This window comes from Pongo pygmaeus, chromosome 1, assembly GCF_028885625.2.
Source record: "Pongo pygmaeus isolate AG05252 chromosome 1, NHGRI_mPonPyg2-v2.0_pri, whole genome shotgun sequence".
Lineage (NCBI taxonomy): Eukaryota > Metazoa > Chordata > Mammalia > Primates > Hominidae > Pongo > Pongo pygmaeus.
Window position 1 is genome coordinate 173,037,593 of NC_072373.2, and position 24,189 is coordinate 173,061,781.

Below are 24,189 nucleotides of genomic sequence, written 5' to 3' on the forward strand. Positions count from 1 at the left end.
GGGGGGCTAACATTTCTTTTCGCTCCAGTACAATATCCTGTATAGATATGGCATTTAATTGTTATTTCTGCTTAATTTCTTTTAATCTAAAATATTTCCACAGCTTCTCTTTGTCTTTTATTACATTTTCAGTGAATACAGCTCTCCCCTTCCAATTTCTTAAATGCCTAATCTGATTAGATTCCTGGCCAGAATACTACACAGTACTGCATAGTGATGTTATGTTCTGCTCAGGGTAGCACATGCTATCCATCTGCCCCTGTTTGTTGATGTTAATTTTGTTAACAAGGTTTTGTCCAATTTCTCCACTGTATAATTACAAAGTTTCCCTTGGAACTGATAAACAATAAGTGCGAAGACAGTTTAAGACCTGCAAATATTCTGCTTCTTATCAAAAATTTTTCCCTGGACTTAGCATCTGTTGATGATTCTTGCCTGACCAGTCTTTACTCTGATGGCTGCAAAATGTTGATTTTATAACTCTAGCACTCCTTTGGTGTTTACCAGTTAGCACCTGTTCTGCTATAAGCAAGACAGCCTTCCATTCTTACCCCATTTGTTTGTCTGTCTGTCATCAGTATAGATTTGTGGATTCCTATTTTTTCAATGGTTTATTATTTATTTACCATCCTTAATTATATTGGTGTTTAAATCATTCCTATTTACGCTGGTGAGAACTCTTCATGATGGCTTCTGTATCCTTTATAAAATTCTCTCATCATTTTTTGTTTGTTTTGAGCACTTAATTTCTGGAATAACAAGATATTTCAGGCTCATTTTGTACCTGCCATGCGCCGGCTCTGAAATAATTCATTTCCCCCAAGAAACCTTGGTTTCTTTTGCTGAAAAATGATAACAGAAACCAAAATCTAAGTATTAGTTATCTCATTGTTGCTAGAGTATCTTTGCTCCTAGGCCCTCTTAATGGACAGAGATAGGAAATAGTTGCATATCAACACATACATACATTCATACCTATACATTTATGTACAGATGCATGCGTATTTATAAATCCTGAGTTTACTTTGAAACCTACAATTTTCAATCTATCACTTTAGCATTCTTTCCTGCTTTCCTTTCCCTATTTTAACATCTCTTGTCCCATAGGAGAAGCTTGGCTCCCAACAATATCTGCATTTACTCCTTTGCTCCATTCTATAGAACATCGAAAATAGTTTCAGAATTGCTTTGCTCATAACACTACAGAAAACAAGCCTGCTAAAAAGACTTCAGAATTTGTTTGCTGCTGCTCTTGCTTCAACTCTACCCACGACTGGGTGTGTGCCATCCAATTCTGTGTTTATAAGTTTTTTGATAAAGTTTTTTCTCTTCCACCTCTTCAGCAAGTGTGCTTATGATGTCAATTTAACATACAATTGAATTGATTTGCTTCAGTCTGCTTTTAGTTTTACAGTCCCCCTTACCATCCTATTAATTTAATTTTCTTCAGATATGTAGAACATTAATATGCTTCCAAATGTGGAAATTATGCAAAAAGCTATATTCTGAGAAGTATCACCCTCTGCCATAACCCTTTTACCCTGGCACCCAGTCACATCACCACCCAGTTCTCCCTATGAAAAACAACTTCCATGTTACCTGGTTTGTTTATCCTGTGTATCTTTTTGTAAAGATAAAAGGTAGCATGCTATAGATTGAGCTAGGCTTTTTAATGCCCAAATCTCATTTATCTTCCAAATCTCACATACTTGGTGGTGGTGTTCCCATTTTACTGATGAGGAAACTGAGGCTTCTTGTCTGTACTGTTATAAACCTTTGGGCCTTGTTGATAAATGTCCCGTTTTCTGTGCTTTATACCTTGGATGAAGCTAAGTAATACATCGAATCATAAAACATGCTAATAGTGACATACAGTTTTAATGCATGCAGTTACTGCCACACAAACTCAAAGTCTTGGTTTTGGGAAAACTACATTTTCATCTGTTTTTTAGCACTACATTATGTTTTCGAACTGGAATTTGCAGTGGTCTTAGTGTTATCACACAAGGCTCGTATCAGGTTGGGAGGGGTTTTGTTTTGTTTTCCTAATTTGGGTGAAATTCACATGACATAAAATTAACCACTTTAAAGTGGTATTTATTATAGTCACGATGTTGTGCAACCCTCACTTCTGTCTGGTTCCAAAATATTTTCATCACTCCAAAGAAGACCCCATACCCATTAAGCAGTTCCTCAACCTTATGCCCCTCCCCTGGCCTCTGGCGACCACTGATCTGCATTCTGTCTCCAGGGATTTGTCTATTTAGGATATTTCATATAAGTGAAATCATACAGTATACAACATATTTTGTCTAACTTACTTGCCTTGCTGTTTTCAGGGTTCATCCACATTGCAGTGTGTATCAGTACTACATTTCCTTTATACAGTTGAGTAATATTCCATTGTACCAATATTTTGTTTTTCCATTCACCCACTAATGGAAATCTGGGAGGGCTTTGAGTGAAGTTGGGGAGACAAGTGTCTTGTAACTTGCCCTGTGCTGTGCTATTTACTAGCTGTGTGGCTTTGGACAAGCGCCTAAGCTGGCTTGTGCCTCAGTTTCCTCGTTTGTTTCATGTTGATAATTATATTGGATTCTTCAAATAGTTGAATGAATTGTATCAAATAATGCCAGAAAAGCTCATAGCATAGTACTTGGCAAATAGTGGGCCCTCAATAAATAATAGCAATTTTATTGTAGGATTATATGAGAAAAGGGGGAAAGAAAGAACACAAATGTGTGTTATAGTATGTGTTTAGTGTGTGTTCGTTCTGTTATAGCTGCTGAAACCTTCATGCTTTGTTTAAAAAAAGAGGCATATCTGTTTTCTCTGCTTTGTGGTTTAGTGTTTTTGGCCCCCACCCCATCACTAAACATGAAATTTTACATTTTAGAAGCAGTTCACTAGACAGAATGTCTGTAGTGGAATGTTACATAATTCACATTTAGATTTGAAGAGCTCATTATAAAAAACCTGACACACTTCAGGAATATTAAATTACTGCAGATTGTGTGGAGCAAAGAAATATTATTGAAGCATTTCAAAATTCCAGGCAAGCCTGAATTTGACTGATAGGGTTTCACAGCCTTTACTGGGGAAAATGATTTGAGTTGTCACATGGTTTCTGGCCCTGGAGGACTTTAATCTCTTTAATTACAAAGAAGCGAATTTCCTAAATAATTTGGAGTTACTTCACAGCATTTGCTCAACCTCTGCCTTTTGGAAAATTAAAGGGGGTGGCAGGGTCTACACTGCGGTACATTCTCACAGTACTGTAGCTTCCTTATTTAAGTTTTTATTCAGAATGATGGTGGTTTCCTTTCATTATGGATGTAGGGATGTACTTCAGAAATTCGCAAGGAATGCTTGTAACACTTGAACATAATCATATTTTGTTGAGCAAACGTCTTTGAAGATAGAAATAAGGAGAGATGCTATATTGTGATTTATAAGTTTGAAGAAGAGAAAATGGCCCAAATCCAATCCAGTTTTATACAACGGATTTTAAAAAATTCCTGAAAATATATAAAATCCATATATTTCAGCTACTTTCTGAATTTATAGATTAGGCACCTACTGTGTCCAAGACTAACATGATACCATTTCCTACAATTCATTCTGAGCCAGCAAAATTAACTTGTATCAGTTTCCTCCTTTGTAAAGGGGAGATAATACAGACTTTCGGTCACATACCGGCCATGTAGCCTTGAGCAAGTGGCACAGGAATTTATGTGCCTAATATTTATTAAATGCTTACCAGGAGGCATGCCAGACACTCTTCCAATCACATTACGTGTGTGATCCTACTGAATTGCCACAACAGCTCCCCCAGTGGGCACTATTATCCCCATTGTACAGATGAAGACACTGAGGCAAAGACCAGGTTGAGTAACTTCCTCAAATCATGTGGCTTGTAAGTGGCTGAAACTGAAGTTGTCCAAAAATCAAATCATAAAATAAGTTGGGAAAGAGTCTATTTTGCTACAGAGATCAGAACATCTTTCTGCCGGTGATGTCTCTTTGAACTGAACCTTGAGGATTCAATAGAATGTCCAGGCAGACTTGAGACAAGAGATTCCGTAGAAAGATAGCAGCACAAGGAAAAACTGGGAAGATGGGGAAGTGCATCACCTCCCTGCTAGAGTTGTGCCTCCTTTTACTGGTTTGGTTGTTGATGTCACCCCTCCTTGCTTTTACACATGGTGATCTTTCTGCCTGAAACAAGCATTCATTCATTCATTCTACGTACAATTATTGAGAAGCTGGTGGTCCTTTCCCTTATCATCCTTTTTACAGAAACATAGCTCTTCAACATCTCACAGAGTAGGGCTTATCCTCTTTGAAGCTTTATTGACCCTTCCAAGCAAAGATGAATACTTGCCCCTTTCCGCCCCAGTATGCCTGGTATTTATGCCTGTTTTAGTTTTGGTCACATATGTGACCATCCCTTACATGACTGATACCTCTGTTAGACTGAGCTTCTTTGAGGACAGGAACCAGCCCTTGACTATGTACTCTTGGCCAGCATGGTTACATGGTAAATGTCTGTTAATATGAATGAGCTAGTATTCGTACCTGGCCCATAGTAGATTCTTACTAAATATTTGCTGCAATGAAATGGTAAATATTATTAATACATTTTATTATGTTTATACATGACCAAATTTTGTGACTCTGCCATCTGCCATTGAACGTTGTCTTAGAGACGAGGGTCTGGAAAGGGTGTGGGGGCTGGTGACAAGGTATAGATAGATGGTATAAAAGTGGCAGGATAAATTCTCATTTTCTATGTACGGTTTCATGGACCCTGTTTTACAAAGATAACTTTCTGTTTTTCTTAGTTGTAGCCTTAGATTCACTAGATCAAGTACTTTCATTTGGGCCATTTCCTTTTTTAAAAATAGTTAGCTTATATACAAATAAAACAAAACAGATATCTTTGGATTAAGGTGGGAATTTCCTCATATTGAAGCTTTACTATAATTTTACGCGGCTTTTTATTAGACTTTCTGGTTAAGATTAACTAGATTGTCATGATTAAGAGGTTTGGGTCATTATTCTTTTTGAACTGAAACTGGCATTCGAGGTCAGTCGTTTTCTATTAAACATTTCTAGATCTGTGGGATGAACTAAGAATTGGCTGCACAATTCGAAGATCCATTTCTAATAGCTTTTTCTTAATATTTTTCAAAAGTGGAAATTGGTGAAACGTTTACTTTTTAATAGAACTCTCAGATGTAACTATCAGATAGTCACAAGAAACGAATATTATCAAAGAGAATACTGTATATTTGTTTAATTTAAATGAGATCGAGTGAGATACTATATGTGAAGCAGTAGCTAAGGGCATAGTATATAGTAAATATTACCTGTAAGTGAAGTGGTTTTATTATCATTATTCTCTTCCTAGCATGGTGTCTGAGTTTAATAGCACCTGGTGTTATTCAATGCATATTTATTAGAGAATGAATGAATGAAATCTGTGTCTGCCTATTCTTTTTCTTTTTCTCTGCACACTAAATGCTTGTCTGCTCTTACAGCTGGAGGAAAAGCTGACTTAAAAATTGGCTTGCTGGAATGTTTCTTGGCCCCATTTGTCACCTTACCCTTGGAGCCCAATTGTATGTCAACTCCATGCCCTCTCTGATGCCTGCCAGTGAGGGACAGACCACGGGTTATTTCCATATGATCTGCTTTTGCTGCCAAGGTGCTGATCAAGCTTGGCTGATGGATGGGTGCTCTCTTGTTGGAAATGTCTCCATGGTGCTGGTCAGGACATACCTTTGCTATATTTTCTGGTTGGGATCTAGTGCTTGAAAATAAGAAACAGAAAACAGAGTTGGGTTTTGTCCCTCTTATAAATCTAGACTTTTAAAGATCTATTTTGAGTTACCTAGTTTGAGAAGCAGTTTTGCCGCTAAGCCTCTCGTTCCCTTTGCTGTATAAACCCTATCAACGCCTTCATGAAACCATGGGAGCAGTTTTTGCATAAAGACCAAGATTTTGTTTGTATATGTTTGCCAATTCACTTTTTATAAATTTCTGTTTAACTTCATAACAGTGATGATTCTGAATGTTCTCTTGCCTTGATTTGCAGCACTCAAAAAGAGTGAATGAAATGTGCAGCTCAGAGTGTCATTTCTGAAGGGAGGAGTCTTTCTCTTGGAGAAGAGTCCTCAATGAGCCTGGCCGAGGCCCGGGATCTGTGTGAAGTGGACTAAGGATTAAGTAGGATGTCAACTGAGACAGAACTTCAAGTAGCTGTGAAAACCAGCGCCAAGAAAGACTCCAGAAAGAAAGGTAGGGCTGAATTTGACCTTTTTTAATGGCTACTTTTCTGCACAGGAATGAGTTTTTAAATCTCTGGAATGATATAAAGCAATATCTTTGTGATTGCATATATTTTTAAATAGTTATTTTGTGTATTTCATGTTCATAATATAATAATGTAATGGCTCTTCATTATTCTCCAGATAAAATCCAAAACTTTTCTCATAATATACAAAGTTTTTCTGCATATGCCTTCTATCCATCCCTCCAGCAACATCTCTGCCTAACCACCCCACTTCCCCATCCCTGTTTACCCTCCAGATATTCTGTAGTTCATCATCGCCTGTACCAGTGGTTGTCAAACTCCACCTGGGCCAGAATCACTGGGAGGGCTTGTTAAAGCCTTCATTTCTGAGTCTCATCTCAAAGTGTCAGATTCAGTAAGTCTAGGGTAGGACCCAAGACTTTGCATTTAAAACAGGTTCCCATGTGATGCCAGTCTTGCTGGTCCAGAGACCCTACTTTAAGAACCACTGGGCTCAATCCAGCCTGAAATCCTTTTTTGTTGCTCTTCATTTTTTTTTTTTTTTTTTTTTCTGAACTGACTCCTGCTTATTCACTAGGTTTGAGTTTAGGGGAGCCTCCTGGGGGAGCCTTTTCTTACTCCCAAAATTGATATAAATGTTTTTATTTGTTTTGATTCATTAGCACTTGGTTAGTGTTTCACTTTATTAAAAATGTCCTGCATAAACTCCTTTGGAACTAGATGTTTTGTTCACATTTTAAGTCTCAGCACTTAGAAAGTGCTTGGCAGAGAGGAGCTAGAGATATCTGGCAATAAGGATTTGCAGGCATAGTGTGATAATAAAGTAATTCTATCACTTTTCATGTTTTCTGGAGAATTTAGCCCCATGGCTTTAGGACCATGTTTTTCAGTAAGCTTCACCCCCTGCCAATTATATATGAGCAACTTCTTTCTCTCTGTGTGTGTGTGTTTTCTCTCTGTAGTTTCTGCTGTCTCTCCCTTGTTTTCTCAGCTGCATGGGAGACGATTGACAGAGCTCTCTTTCAGGTCTTGAAATCTGTCAATGTGGGCTTTGCAAACTGGGATACCCTTGACTTCTTTGTATAGGCAGTGATTTGTTTGAGACATTGTTGTGCCTGCCCAGTTATGTTTTGTGATGGCATTTGTCTGACACTCTATATGAAGTAAGGGACATAACTGTAATACATATGCAGCTCTTTGACAGCCAGAAGCCCAGGAAGGACTATAAATTTTGCTTTTGATGTTTATTTGAAACACAAATATTTTGGAGGCAGTCTATTTTGTTCCCTAAAAATTAATGTAAACCTTGTTTTCTATGCATCGTGGTCTAAGAATAATAGAAAGAAAGTAAGTGGGTGAAAGAACATGTCTTGGGAGACTGCTATGTGGGAAAAAAAAAAAAAAAAAGAGGTCGCAGAGCCCAGTATGTACTAGAATTCAAATGCTTTTTCAGTGGAAACTGACAAGTTATATTTTTGCCTCAAATTTAACCTTTCCACTAAACCTGCACTCTTGAATGCTTAATGCATTAAAAATGTTATCTTAGTGCATATTTTTTCATTCTTAATTTTAACATGCAAAACCAGAAGCATTCTGCAGAGAGGATTCAGGTTTTCAGGACATTGGCTCAGTTGGGGATTTGGGATGAGAGCATGAAGGTGACCCTTTTAGAACCTCTTCATCTTCATGTCCTAAAAAAACTCTGAAATCAACATAATACATATGTGAGGAGTGTCCTCCATGGAGTGGCTAATACCATGGGATTTGGGTAGGCAGAGCTGGATTCAAATTCTGGCTTTACCACTTTCTCACAATGTGACCTTTGAAAGTATTTAACCTGAGCCTCATTTTCCTCTCTTATAAAATGGGTATATAATATTACAGACTTCAAAGCCTCACTATGAAGATTAATGAAAATAAGGCAAATAAAATGCTTATTACTTGGCATGTATTAAATGCTCAACAAAGGTTAGCTGTGATCTTCTTCCTCTTTTTCCTCCCTTTTCCTTTTCTCCTTCTCTTCCCCTCCCTTCCCTGTCATCTTTCTCCATTTCCCTCCTCTCCTCTCTTTTCTCTTTTTCTCTTCCTTCATCGTTTATCTTGTCTTAATTAGCTTGAGCTGCCACAAGAAAATACCATAGACTTGACAGCTTAAACAACAGAAACATGTTTCTCACAGATCTGGAGGCTAGAAAGTCTGAGATCAAAGTGCCAGCCAATTTGGTTCCTGGTGAGGGCTCTCTTCCTTGCTTGTAGATAGTCATCTTCTCACCATGTCCTCACATGGTGGAGGAGGACCAAACTCTTTCCTTCTCTTCTTTCCCATCAGAAGAGCCCCACACTCACAATGTTGTCTAACCATAATTACCTTCCAAAGGCCCCATTTCCAAACACCATGCCACTGGGGTTCAGGGCTTTAACATATAGATTTTGGTGAAACAGATATGCATAACACACCACATCTCCTTCTTTTCCTCCTCCCCCATCTCCCATCCTCTTCATCTGTATCATCATCATCATCATCACCATTACATGATATTTTTGCTTATCCTGTTTTATATCCAAGGGGCTCTTGAAAAGTGTATAGCTAATTTGTCCCAGAACAATATTTTGCAATTGTTTATAATTGTGCAACAGTGATAAACAATTATTATTCTCTATACGTTTGTCTGGGCCAAGGCACATGTATATTAAAATGAGAGAGAGGGGCTGGGCGTAGTGGCTCACGCCTGCAATCCCTGCACTTTCGGAGGCTGAGGCAGGCAGAACACTTGAAGTCAGGAATTCGAGACCAGCCTGGCCAACACAGTGAAACCCCGTCTCCACTAAAAATACAAGAATTAGTCGGGCATGGTGGCACGCACCTATAATCCCAGCTACTCAGGAGGCTGAGGCAGGAGAATCACTTGAACCTGGGAGGCAGAGGTTACGGTGAGCCAAGATGGCTTCATTGCCTTCCAGCCTGAATGACCGAGTGAGACTCTGTCTCAAAAAATAAATAAATAAATAAATAAATAAATAAAAGAGAGAGAGAGAGAGAAGACGTGCTGGTAACAGCATTAATTCATTTCTTGTTCTTCAGTTTTGATGATGTAATAGTATTTCATTAAATAAATGTTGCTAACTTGGACAAAATTAATACAACTTTAAAAGGAATAAACAGTTTATATACTGATATTGAATCTTGAATATAACCATGTCATTATGTTCTTTTATTACTAATACTTTCTCCAACTATGCTTGGATTTTCTATGGAGACAGCATATAACCTGCAAATAAGTTTCTCATCAATCTCTAAGTACTTATTTCTTTTTCTCTCTAATTGGCTGGATCTGTCATTATAATATTTAGTGATAATAAATGTCCTTATCTTGTTCCTGATTGCTTCTAGATTACATTTATGTTTAAGTTTTTACTAAAGATAGTTTTCTGGCTGGGCATGGTGGCTCACGCCTATAGTCTCAGCTCTTTGGGAGGCTAAGGTGGGTGGATCACTTGAGCTTATGAGTTTGAGACCAGCCTGGGAAACATGGTGAAACCCCGTCTTTACAAAAAAAATGCAAAGAATGGCCAGGCATGGCGGTGCATGCCAGTAGTCCCAGCTACTCAGGAGGCTGAGTTGGGAGGATGGCTTGAGCCCATGAATTGGAGCTTGCAGTGGGCCAAAATCACACCACTGCAGTCCAGCCTGGGCAATAGAGCCAGACGTTGTCACAAACAAAACAAAACAAAACAAAACATACCTTGTTAGTTCCCCTTTATGTATTATTTTCTAGGAAGTGTTTTTAAATTCTAAATTTGCATGTTGAATTTTATCATATGCTTTTTCTGTATTTATTTCATTGATTATACATATTTTTCCTCTTATAATTTATACTGTGGTGGATTTAACTGATAGATTTTTAAATATTCATTTCTGGGGTAAATCTTACTTGGTCATAATGCTATTATTTTCTATACCCTGGTGGCTTTGATTTGTTAGGTTAAGGAATGTTTTTTGTATCTATATTTATCAGCAAGATTTGTTAGGTTAAGGAATGGTTTTTGTATCTATATTTATCAGCAAGATTGGTGTATAACTTCTTTTCTTGGACAACCCTTGTGTCTGGTATTAGTTAATGTTATATTCTCATATAATGATTTTTATCAGTTAATGTTATATCCTCATATAATGATTTTTGGTAGGAATGAAATGCTGAATAATATTTAGGACTATTTCTGGAAAATATTATCTTTCTTTACAGTTATTTAACTTTTTAAAAGCTATATATGCTTATTGCTGAAATTAGAAAGGACAAAGTAACCATGCATAATTCTGTAAAACAAAAATAGCTACTATTAACAACTGAAGTTACATCCTTAAACTGGCCTTCCAGGATAATATGTAGTTGACATCATACTCTTCACACAATTTCATGTCCTATTTTGTTATTTGACATTAGTGTGTTTCCTATATTATTACCTGATATTACAAAATAGAAGTGTTTTTTTTTTTTCCCTCTTAGTAAGATTTAGATGACTCCTGGGGCAGATATTTTAATTCCTGAAAAAAGAATACCTGACAATTTGGGTCATCTATTGTGGGAAAGAGTGGCATAAAGAAAGTTAAGAGGCCCTTTAGAGTTCCTCATGAACATATCACCCTAGTTCTTTAACCTGGGCTGTTGAAAGCAAGCCAGACAGTTTCAAATACAAGTCACACAGGGGCATATTTATTTCATCACAAAATGAGTTTCTAGGCAGGCGATTTATGAAATGTAACTAGAGTATTCACAATTCAAATAAAGGATGCAAGTAGTGAAAAATAAAGTTGTTCTTTTCATTTTATTTTTATTGGATTGTGTCACTGCACATACAGCTTGTCAAATGGTGCCCATTCCAGAAGTGGAATATGATGGAAGACCTGAGGAAAAGAACGTATATTTTCAAGTTCGTTACCTGCTATCAAAGGAGGACAATCAGTTGACACTATTCTTGTTATTTGTAATCCCCGTATTAGGGTACTCAGTGGAAGATCATGGTAGAGGAATGTGTCCCATAATGAACAGATAGATATCTCTGGGGGCAGTGCCTGGAGTCTTCCAGTCAGTGCCATCTGGCAGCTTAGTGTAGTGAAAAGAGTACTGACTTTGGAGCACAGCAGACCTGGTTTTTAGTTCTAACTCTTCTCTTTATATGCTGTGTAACCAGAGACAGGTTAATTAGCCTCCTTGAGCCTGGTTTCACTTATCTTTAAAGGGAGGGGTGTGTGTGTTTGTATGTGTGTGTGAATATTTCCACCTGTCATTAGAAAGGTGAGGGGGCTGGGTGTGGTGCTCATGCCTGTAATCCCAGCACTTTGGGAGGCTGAGGTGGGCAGATCACCTGAGGTCAGGAGTTCGAGACCAACCTGGCCAACATGGTGAAACCCTGTCTCTACTAAAAATACAAAAATACAAAATAGGGCGTGGTGGTACTTGCCTGTAATCCCAGCTACGTGGGAGGCTGAGGCAGGAGGATCACTTGAACCTGGGAGGCAGAGGTTGCAGTGAGCTGAGATCGTGCCATTGCACTCCAGCCTGGGCAAAAAGAGCAAAACTCCATCTCAAAAAGAAAAAAAGAAAGAAAGAAAGGTGAGGGAGATACTGTGGGTAAAAAGCTAGCTTGGGATCTGCAATGTAGTATGGCTTAGTCAGTGTGTTAGTGCTCTATCCTCTTCTTTCTGAAATCACAGTTCACCATTACCTCCTTATTTTCTAGAAACACCTGGAAATAGTGAAACTTTTTTACTTCCCTTATATTTCATATTAGTCCTATACCCAGGGATCATCAGTTAACCACAATGACAATGACAAAAAGCTACCTTCATATTTTCTCCCAGGAGAATTTTGGCTCCAAGAATCAAGGCTTTAATGGGATTCAGGAGAAGTCAGTGATCACAGGGCAGATGCCTCAGGTTTGAAGTCACATCAAACCGAGTGTGAACCCTCTGTACCTCACAGCTGTGCTAACTTTTGGAGGTTTCTTGAAAAATTCTAGTCAGTTTGGGTTAAAGAATGGTTTCAGTAATGCCACAATCAGGGTCATGACTGCTCAACTGGTCATTAACCCTAGGAAGTAACTTCCGCTGACGTTGGCTTACCTCATAGGAGCTTATAAATTGCCATCATATTGATTATGTCATTAGGTCATCAGGATCCTAAGAGAATAATTTTTTAAGAAAACAATCTTTTTATCAGGCTTATTTATCATTGCTTCTATATGCTGCTCTTGTCCTGCAGAGGAGGCAGCCTGGGGTCAATCGAGATACTGGGTATTTGGGTTCATACTTTAAGCTCCACACTCTCTCGTGGTCTAACTTCAGACAAGTCACCTCTACTTTTTGAGCTTCACTTTTCTCAGCCACCAAATGGATGTAGAGATAATATTTGCTTGCCCAATTTTGAAATGTAGGAGGGGGCATCATTAATTAATTAGTTCTTTTGTCCACAAACATTTATCCAGCTCCAGCGTGAGCCCAGCCTATGCTTGGTCTTCTGCAGAACAGAGAAATGCCTTAGAAGGAGATTCTGACTCTAGTCATCCACGCTGTAGTTAAAGAACTGTGAGCTGAGAGGGTGGGGCAGGGGAGGGGGCCTTCTGATATTTATGTCTCATCTTTCCCTGAAAAAATATTGTGTTTCTACTTTGCTGCTTTTATTCATTCCCAACCTATTACTGTTCATAAAATGCATAAGGTTTACTTTGACTCCAAGTTTATTTTTATTAATTAAAATATTCCATATTTATCATAATGAGGATGATTCTCATTAAAACTCTTTTCATTGCCTTGCTGACTAAAAGCAAGTACATTTTTATTTTAATAAACATAAGTAACACAATACTCTGAAAGTCTGTATACATTAAAACATGAATAACCTCTCCGGAATATACAACTTCTCTGGAAGTTGACATATATAAAAGGTTATAAGAAGTTAATGTTTGGTGGCAGGCCACAGCCTGGTTGTCACAGATGAGGTCTCAAGAGGAAAATGATTTGCCAGTGGTCACTCCCCTGGGCAATGGCAGAGCCAAGGTTGCAACCCAGGAATGGCTCCCTGGCTGGAGCTCCTTCCACTCAGTAGATCCCAAACAACTTATGTTCTTAGGATTCACCTCATTAACCTCTTGGGGTGTTTGCTTCCTCTTCCTTACAATGAAGACTTCTGAAAAGAGCCCAGGTTTTAGAATTAGATAAACTGAAGTTGGAGTCAAGGCTCAGCACATTTTCTACTTGCCTATCTTGGGCTAGCTACCTAATCTTTCTGGGCCTCAACTTCTTCATCTGTAAAATGGGAATAATAGTAGTTCCTATCTTAGAGTGTTGCATTGAGGATTTCATGAGTTCACAAGTATAAAAAACCTAGCATTGAAACTCTATACATAGAATCAAGATTAAGAAATATTCCTTTCCCCTGTGGCCCCCAACTCCCACCATGTCTGAGAGGCAGCACATCTCTAGTGGTATAGGAAATATAGAGAGGTAGAAGGTACCCTTTTCTCCAGAGGAATATGGGGTAGTTGGTAAGAAAAAGACACTGGTCCCTCTTCAAATGGATACTGCTCCAAGAATAACTGAGGGAATGAATAGGAAGTACAAAGGAAAATGTACCATGTTGTCAAGCTACAAAGATTTATTAATAGCCATCATGTATGCTTCCTGCATACGAGCCGTTGTCCCTAATAAGCCTAACTCTTACATCATCCCATTGAATACATAAGAAAATAATGTTTGCAGAGGTCAAGAGACTTGCCCCAGGTCATGGGGCTTGTCTGTCTGAGTTGCTATACACCAGGTCTTAGCAGTGCTGAAGTCTGTACTCTCTTCCATGAATGTATTCTGTGGGTTTGCCCTGTGGCTTGATGCTGGAGAGTTGGAGAACGTGAAAAAAAAATATAGGGGCTATACTCTTCTGGGGAGACGGGAGCATAGAAACTGATTAGCTACATCATGTAAATTTATGGTGCTGTTCTGTCTTGGCGGGGTTTTGGTGAGCTAATCATTCTATATGAACTCTGTGATTTGTAAGCTTTAGAAATTCAAAACCAAGGATTTAATTATAAGAAAAGACAAATTTCTCTGAACTTGATCAGTAAAGCTCGTGGGTAAAGGATTTGGAGGCAGAGAGTAATGTTTTGGGGCCAAGCAGTTTACTTCTTTATGGTAAGACTGATCATATGATGTGCTGTGGTGAAAAGAGACTTCTGTATTCTCTGTGGTCACATGGTCATGAATTTATTACAGGACACTTCACTCGGTGTGGTCATTCATTGAAGATAAACTGTTTCAGGTTTAATTGGTTGGCTTAGTTCAGGACCTTGTTCTAACTGGTTCCCTTGCTAGAAGTCAGGCTTTCTCCAAACTCACCTACATAGCTCTTTTCCTCCTTGAACTTGTTCTGTAACCCTGGCAGCATACACCACAGGACAATACATCAAGCCCTTTAAAATGTGGTTCCCGTCTCCTTTTCTGTCACTCCGCTTGCTCCCACCCTAAGCCACACTAAGCTTCAGGTCCCAGGTCTCACCTCTGTGGCTTTTGTGCAGACTGCGATTTCACCTTGGATAGCTCTCTTACCTTATGCACTTGCACTTGGCGACTCCTGTTCATCCTTCAAAACTCAGTCGCCTGTTTGTTTTTTTTTTTTTTTTTGAGAAAAAGCCTTGCTCTGTCACCCAGGCTGGAGTACAGTGGTGTGATCTCGGTTCACTGCAACGTCTGCCTCCCAGTTCAAGCGATTCTCCTGCCTTAGCCTCCTGAGTAGCTGGGATTACAGGTGCACTCACTGCAGCCAGCTAATTTTTTGTATTTTTAGTAGAGATGGGGTTTCGCCATGTTGTCCAGGCTGGTCTTGAACTTCTGACCTCAGCTAATCGGCCTGCTTCAGCCTCCCAAAGTGCTAGGATCACAGTCACCTTTTGGTTAACATTGTGAGTTTCCTAACAACCTCAATTAATTAATCACTGATTATCAATTCATGTGACCTTCTACATATCTTTCAGATCCATTCATTCCTTCTTCCCCACTGGCCCCCGGCCCCGAAGGTAGTTCAGGCTACCTTCATCTCTCATCTGGATCATCCTAGCACGCTCCTAAATGGTCTTCAGGTTTTCACTGCTGTCCATCTCCAAGCCATTCTCAGCACTGCTCACTAATGTGGAGATTTAATCAGATCACACTCCTGCATAAAACCCTTCAGTGAGTGGCTCCTCCTGCCCTCAGGAAAAAGTCCACACTGCTTATCATGGCATCAGAGAGGTGCTGTCTGGTCTGACTCCTTCTTATCTGTCCAGGCACATTCCTCACCACTCTTGGCAAGCATACTTCACCGAGTGGTCCCACTGAGTCAATTGCAGTTCCCTGACCCTACCATGTTGATTTTTTACACTTGGGGTTTTGTACATGTTTTTTCTTCTCCCGGGAATACATTTTTTCTGTATTTGTTTCAAAGCTAACTCCATGTATTCTTTAGTCTCAAGTTAAAGATTACTTTTCTCCAGAAATGCTTTGGTGACCCATTGCAACCCACCCACATGCCCCCCAGTTGTGGGTCATGACCATGCTGTGTGCTCTCAACCACTTTGCATTTTCTCCATTATTTAAATAAGGTTTATTCTCCTCTTTATCACTCACTAGGCTGGGAGATCTGTGAGGACAGGGGCTGTGTCTGTTTTGTTAGCCACTTTACTTCTGCCACTAAGGACAGTGTTGAAAAGTGTAGGTATGCAGCAATATTTATTGAATGAATAAGGGAGTAAATGAATGAACTTACGGCCACGAAAAATCTCACCTGAGTCCCCTGGATTCTAAGGGGTCTCACAGCACCCTGTACTTACTAAAATTATCACACTTTCTCCATTTTTTCTATAATTATTTTTCTTTTTTCTACGTTATGCCATTAACTATGAGTTCCTCACTTGGTGCACTTGGCACATGGTAGGTACTCAGTAAATGTTTGTTGAATTAATTGTTATATAATGTGGGGGAGAATTATTTGCACAAGGAGAAGGAAAATTAAAAAAAAAAAATCTCCCCTAAGAGCTGGCTCTTGAGATTCTTATTATGTGGCATTCAAAATTCCTACAATTCAGACAGCTACTTCTCCTTTTGTGATGTGTGTCCAATCATGTCTGGTGCTGTAATTTAGCGTGATGTAGGCCATATTGGTAGTAAGAGCTATAAGATTTGCCATATTAGTTCATCCCACTGCTTCATTAAGCTCAGTGTGCTGCCTCTGGCAGTGACTGGGCCTGAATTTTTATGTTTGGAAGAACAAAGCTCTTCACATCAGCCCTCTGAGTCCTTGATATGCTGTGAGTCTGGTTAAGTATGTGCTCTTTCTCGGAGTTGGAGAGTCTTTGTCTTTGCAGATAATCAGTAAATGACTCAGAGGATGGGGTTTTATTATCTGTGTAAGTTTGCTGAGCAGACAATGTTCCCAGGTGTGCTAAGATTTCAGCAATCTCCTATTGCAACACACCTTCTAGGATGGTCAGAGTACACATGTTTGCAAGACTGAGTGTTTCTGCAGTCCATCAAAAGAACACACATAGATCAAAGGCAAAGGAGAGGAGAGAGCAGAGGTGAAGGAGGAAGCAATATCTATTGTTCATGTGTCCTTGTGTCCATGTTTTCTCATTTAAGCTTGAAAATAGCCTTTAGACAAGTATTCTCATTTTGTGTAAGAGGCAACTGAGGCTCAGAGAGGTGCATGGCTTACTGGAGGTCACACAGGTAAAGGGACCCATTTACACACAGATCTTTCTAACCCCAGAGCCTGTCCACGTTCTTAACCCTGGACTAAACTACTCTCTACTGAATGATATGTCCTCTTACCAAATACTAAGTTGTGCTTGCACTGAAAGACGTCCTCCTACAGCTTCCAATAGTAATGCCTTTAGGTTGAGATGGCCTCAGCAAGAGGAGGGAATGATGATAAAATGTGTTGTATAGTTAGAAAAGAAGTTAAAAAGCCATGGGAAGCCCCTTCACTTCACATCTCTAGTCTGTGGCTTGCAGAAGGTTGTCATGCACAAGCCTCCACATGATTGAGAAGGAAACGTTTCCTAGATATAAAAAGGTAAAAGTGAAAATGAACTTGAAGGATTTTGACTATGTATAAATTGAAATGTACAATCAGCCCTTTGTGTCTGTGGGTTTCACATCTGTGTATTCAACCAACTGTGGATCAAATCCTGAGGCTATGGAGGGCCAACTGTATGTGTTTTCCATCTGAGGTTGTTTATCCATTCATCCATCAGTGGACATTTGGGCTGCCTCCACCTCTTGGCTATTGTGAATGATGCTGGTATGAAATGAGTATACAGATATCTATTCGAGACCCTGCTTTCATTCCTCTTGGATATAAAGTCAGCCACCCTCCATATCTGAGGTTCTGCATCCATGGATCCAACCAACGTTGGATAGAAAATATTAGGCAAAAAATACAACAATTAAAAAATAATACAAATTTTAAAATTCAGTATAATAGCTATTACATAGCATTTTCTTTGCATTAGGTATTATGAGTAATCTAGAGATGACTTAAAGTATACTGGAGGATTACATATGTTGTATGCAAATACTATGCTATTTTATATAAAGAACTTGAATATCTTTAGATTTTGTTATCTGTGGAGATCCTGGAGCTAATCCCCATGGATATGGAAGATATAATGTTATATTAAAGGAAAACATCATTTCTATCTCTTAATTTGGAGCAAGCACTGTAAAAGTGGAGACCAGGAAATTTTGCAAATTCCCCAAATCTATGAATAATATCATCAGCCTAGTTCACCTCCCAGTGGACATCCCCAAACCTGAAATAATAATGAGGATGCTGGTGATGAAGTTAGCTACTATCTGTCAGCAGTTACTAAGTATCAGGCAATGTACTCAAACCTTTATATCTGTTTTCTCACTCAGATCATTCCTTTGAGGTAGCTGCTTTTTAAAAATCTCAGGTTTACAGATGAGGAAGGTGAGAAGCTGGAAAGATGACACAAAGTCAGTGCTGTAAGGGCCCTGCAGTTCTGTCTCACTAATCAATAAAGCAAATGTTGTCTGTCCCTTCTAAACACCTTACACAATTCGAACACATCGCCTTGCTTGCCCTGCTTTGAGCATGCATGGATTTGCTTCAGCTCTCCTCTCAGCCTGGAAGAAGTTCCCCTCTCTCTTTTTGGCCTGTCAAGGTCCACCTGCTCCTCTGAGACACAGCTCAGATAGCACTGCCATGGAGCTCCTCCTCAGCATCCCTCTCCTTCCATGGAATTAAGCCTTGTGATTCTCAGTGTACTGTTTTCACTCCAGACGAAGCTCTTACTCCTTTCTTCTGTTCATTAGGATTCTGCTTTATACCCCTTTCTTCCCTTCTATATTGTGTGTTCAGCTGAGTCTTATTGACAAGGACTATCTCTTTAATATCATTATATCATCTCAAAGCTGGGAGGAAGAGAAGTAAAGAGTTATCAGTGGAATGTGGGAAATGATATTAATGATGTGACTACTAAATGCCATGGAGGGAATACAATAACTTTTAAAATCTTCACAAGAGAATGATGAGTTTGATAATATTCCCATTTTACAGATAAGAAAGCATACTCAGATAAGTTAAGATTATGTTCCATGTTACCCATCGTGTAAATAGAAGGACAGGTAATTTAATTTGGATCTGATTCAAAGCAAAAGCTCTTTCCACTACACCATGCTATTTCCCAGCAGAGGCCATCAAATAAAACCCCAGTGAAATCTCACTTCCTAGGGGTCTGATTCCTGTTGTAAAATGGTAGCTACAGATGCAATTTACCTTTATAAAGGATTTATATGTCATCATTGCAGATTCACATTCCTTAAATTTGGGACTATCATCACTTGAGTCTTTCAGCTTTCCCTGGCTGGCAATACTGCTCTAGGGAGAACTTGCATTCTAATTGTTAAACCAGAGGCAAGACACACCATGCAGGGACTTGCATTGGAAGAAGCCCAGTAGATGATGAATAGCAGACCTGAATCTTATCATGTATTTCAGGATGATGTACGGGACTGTTGGAAACTGCCTTTGACAAATGTGCACGGGAAGGAGAATTATCTCCAACAATGAAAAATGTTCTTATTATGTGATCCTAAAAAGGATCAGGACCCCTATCATTGGGAAAATGATCATGCCCATATCCCTTATTAACAGTGATACAGAAGCATGTGCTAAAGACGTTGCATGTCATCCTGAAGCAGTGATGGATAGTCATGAGAGCTGAAATCAGGTTGGACTTATGAAAGGTAGCTTGATGCTTGATAGCAGGTGGGAATCGTGCAGCTTGCTAAGGTCTCTTTTAGCCCTTGCTTCTTGAGGCTCTGCAAGACTTGTTTCTGCTGTCTTAGCCAGTGCTCAGTGGCTTTTGGTTAGGTTGAGGCTGTGATTAAATACTAGAAGATATATGATACATATGTTTGTAGGAAAAAAAAACCATTTTCATAGGGAGAAGACTAATGTACAGGCATTTTAAATATTTACTCTCAGTTTATTTTCATATTTTATATGAATAGAGTCATAGAGATTTAGTATCCTGCCCACAGCTAGAACCTAGCAGAGTTAGGTTTAAACCCAAGCAGTCTGATTTCAAAATCTATGCTTTGTTGACCATAGTAGCTTCTAATAAATACCTTCCTGGTTGGAGTTCAAAATCGTGGAAAATGAAACTGCTGAGTACATATGTGAAGGTGCCTATCGTGGACTTTAGCACATCATAGGTGATCAAGAGATGCTAGTCAAATCAAGAATTGTCAACATGTTAATTTTGTTAAGGGCTAAGGGATGATGACAGAGTTCTTTGAATTCCTTCCTTTCTTCCCTTCTTTTCTTTTCCTTCCTCCCTCTTTCCTTCCACCTTTCCTTCATTCAATTTTTGAGCATTTTTCAAAACCTGGCAGAGCGCTGGCCACAGAAGATTATGGAGAAGTCCTGAGTTCAAGGAACTTAAAATCTAATATGAAAGACAGACAAATAAGAAACAATTATAGTTTATTATAGTAAGTTGAAATCACTTAGCAGAGACAACCAACTATCCAAGGACTTCCCAGAGGCTGTGAGATTTAAATAAACATTCTTGGGGTTCAGATTTATTTATTATTTTTAGTTCAATAGCTACTTTGTGAAATATCTCCTGTTATTGAAGATATATAAACCCCTACTTGTGAAAAACAAATCCTACCCTATCTTCCCGTGAAAGGAAGACTAGCAGATCCTAAATCTTGCTGGACAATAACTTGTTCCTGCCTCTTCTAGAGTAAAAGCTACCTCACATTACAAACATATTTTATTCATTTCATGTTATGCATAGGGTCAGGTGCATAATATGTGTTCACTAAACATTTGTTGAACAGTATTCTATGTTAAATAGGTAATTCATTGGCCTTTGGCCTACATTTACTTATAATCAGTAATTTATATTCAAGTAGTTTTTCTTTGATGTTTTGAAGTAATGATTACAGCAGTTTCTCCTCCTGCTCACAAAGTCATAGATTGCAAATAGATTTTGTGTAATTTGCCAATCCTGGTCGATTTTAATGGCTGCCTTGAGCACCATGTAGAGGATTCTGAAATTATGTCCTGGCGTTGAGTGAGAACAGTTAACACTTAGGTATATTTTCTTTCAGTATTTTTCTCCTGCACACTACTGTGTGCACACAAGTGTGCAAACACATGACATCCTGTCTGATCCTTCTGTGTATTTAATTCTGTATTACTTTTTCACTAAACCTCACAATCTAAGCTAGTCCCATATCATAAACTTTTTGCAATATTATCATTTTGCTAAGTGATCTAATTTTCTTTAGCTTTTTCTCACAAAACCTCTCTCTCAATCCTTCTGTCATTGTTGCCATTTTTATTGGTGCATTCCCAAATTTGTCAAATCTTGCTTAAGCTGTGGTGTTATAGAACTGCTTTTAGCAGTTGCTGGTTCATTTCTATTTTCATCCTTGAACGGATACAGTGTTTATCTTCTGTGTTTTGTGGGCAGGGGAAGATGCTAATTTGTTCTCCTGTAGTGAGAAGAAACTGAGACTTTGGAGTGGGCTCCGCTTTACAGGCATGTCACCACTGGGGACCACCACTCTAGTAAAGCACGGGAATTAAGATTTGCCAATGGATGGCTATGAGCTCGAGTGTGCTCTGCTGTTCAAATCTTTTAACCTCAGCTTATCAACTTTAATATGTTGTGCTGGTGTCTTGATTTTTTGGTTCATCTGTTTTAATGTGGTGAAATGTAAAAATAGAGCTTAGTTTTGTCCCCTTACAATGACTTCAGGGGTTTTTAGCTGATAACCAACCCTTCTTCTGTTAAGGATTCGAATTTTAAACAGCTAAAAATACATTTTTCTAATATCTGTCATCAAGTGATTAGTGCAACTATTTAGTTCTGGTCGTCTTTCCTATTCTTGGTAGATTTATATTCTCTTCTTAGAATTCTACTGCCGCCCTCTTTGTCTGGGAGACTGGAGACGTCATTTAAACATTGCTTATTAGGATTCCATTATTTGTCTCTCTTGTACAGTCAGCTAAATCAAAAAGTCAGACAGTGTTTTTAAATTGCAAATTTAAATGACAATTTATAGACCAAGTCTACTGGAAATTTTCTGTCCTTGGCATCCATCATTGCTTGTGAGTATATAGTTTTATTTTCTCTCTCTCTCTCTTTTTCTCTCTATCCTTTTCGCTTTATCTTCTTGAGAGCACAGCACACATATCCATCAGAAGTATCAGAACTGCTTGCAATCAAACAAAAATGCAATAAAGATCTTGGAAGGAAATTAAGACAAACACCTATTCTAGACCTTGCTTACATATTAGTTCTCTTCCTCCTCCTTATGCTCCCTTGCCTCTTAAAGAGGAAACTTGCATAAGGCAATTTTTTTTTTTTAAGCAGTTAAGCCCATGGCTTAGATTAAAAAAAAAAAAATTTGGCTGGGTGCAGTGTTTCACACATGTAATCCCAGCTCTTTGGGAGGCCAAGGCAGGCAGATCACCTGAGGTCAGGAGTTCAAGACCAGCCTGGCCAACATGGTGAGACCCCCATCTCTACTAAAAATACAAAAAATTAGTCAGGCATGATGCTGCTCGCCTGTAGTCCCAGCTACTTGGGATGCTGAGGCAGGAGAATCCCTTGAGCCCAGGAGGCAGAGGTTTGCGGTGAGCTGAGATCGCGCAGCTCCACTCCAGCCTGGGCAACAGAGCAAGACTCCATCTCAAAAGAAAAAAAAAATCACTGAAAGCCTGGAATATGCCAGATACTGTTACTTCAGTTAATCTGCATAAAAAACCAATAACAATATAGTACTATCATGATGGCTAATATTTATTGAGCGCTTACTATGCATCAGACACTCTTCTATGTGTTTTTTGTCTTAACTCATATAAGACACTCGTCTGGATTTTTAAAAGAGGAAACTGAAATTTGTGGGAGGTAACTTGCTCAGGGCCCACAGCTGAACAAGCGGTGAAACATCAGCCTCTGACTTAGAACATTGTCTACCACACTAGCCTCTATCTTATTTTCAGTAAGATAATTTGTGGGCTATTTAGTATCTCTGCTTTATAAGAATGACAGGTTGGAAAGCCTTCTCACTATGCCTTGCTGAGTTTTAATTTTTAACAGATTGGGTTAGAAAAGGGTGGCTTTAAACCTCGAAATCATCTTCTTTTATCAGTCCATTTTCTCTGGGATCAGAGCAGATTGGCAAAGCATTATGATCTTCCATTTCAAAGCTGAAGGATTATCCATCTCGATGGATGAAATCATCTCTAAAATCCTTCTGAAGCCAAATGCCGAGGTTGGTACATTTCAGAAAATGCCTGTGGTACCCAATAACTTCAGTGAGGAAAATTAATAGGGTGAAGTTTGCATCCGGAAGGCCTAAGTGTAGGAAGTGGACTCACCGCTGGCCCTGGGTCAGACTTTTCATTTCCAGCAGGGCCTTGAAGGTCTTCTTTCTGTTCAGCCTCGATTCACTAGGCTCCATTGTCAACAGCAGATGGAACAGTCAAGGGCTGGTGAGATTCCAGTCAAACATAGGAAGTGAGGACAGGGGAGGAAAAGACATTCTCATGTCAGTGAGGAAAAATAGGGAGGCAGCCAGGGGCGGCTAGGGGAGCCATCAGACGACAATGCATGTTTGACTCGAGTGAAGAAGACAGGGAGGGAGGGAGGGAGGGAGGGAGGGACGGAAGGAAGGAAGGAAGGAAGGAAGGAAGGAAGGAAGGAAGGAAGGCAGGCAGGCAGGCAGGCAGGCAGGCTTGGTGGATGCATCTTAGATGTTGGCGCTGTCGGAAAGAAGGAAGGAAGGAAGGAAGGCTGGCTTGGTGGATGCATCTTAGATGTTGGCGCTGTTCTAAGGCAACTTCAGCAAGGTCTTAGTGGAGTCCTTAAGCCAAAGTTGCTCAGCAGAGGAGTTCCCTGTCTCCTGGGAAAGGGCCTGCCTGAGAATCTTGCCCTGCTTTGTCACTGGCTGGGAGTGGCCTATGGGAAATATGTTCCTCTTGCAGACATGAAGAAGGGTGTCTGAATATAGCAGGTAGAATACTTTGTCAGTTCCTTTCCCTGTTAGGGGAGGTTGGCGAGGTGCATTCTCATGACTCCCGCATTAAAACAAATGGATACTCAAAATACTCAAATATAAGTTGCCATAAGACATCCCCTCTCACTTCAATTCACTACCATCTGGTGGAAACTGACCAGTTATGTTTCTTTTCTTATGCCAGCCCATGCCACATAGGCAAAAATGGGTTAAAAGGTGGTGTAAATAGAAGTTGAGTTCCCAGAGTCTTTGGTCACTTGGCCCAGAAATTTCCAGA

At 39.3% G+C, this 24,189-nt stretch overlaps 1 protein-coding gene across 8 annotated transcripts in view; it reads left to right on the forward strand.

Annotated features, from left to right (window-relative positions):
• Positions 1 to 24,189, forward strand: part of DAB1 (DAB adaptor protein 1) — a 431,942-nt gene that overhangs the window by 126,156 nt on the left and 281,597 nt on the right. For all 8 annotated transcript variants that reach the window (XM_063655172.1, XM_063655164.1, XM_063655159.1 and 5 more), the window contains exon 2: positions 6,101 to 6,303. In XM_063655172.1, coding sequence (XP_063511242.1) covers positions 6,237 to 6,303 — 67 coding nt within the window. In that variant the 5' untranslated portion in view covers positions 6,101 to 6,236. The remainder of the gene's footprint in view (positions 1 to 6,100; positions 6,304 to 24,189) is intronic.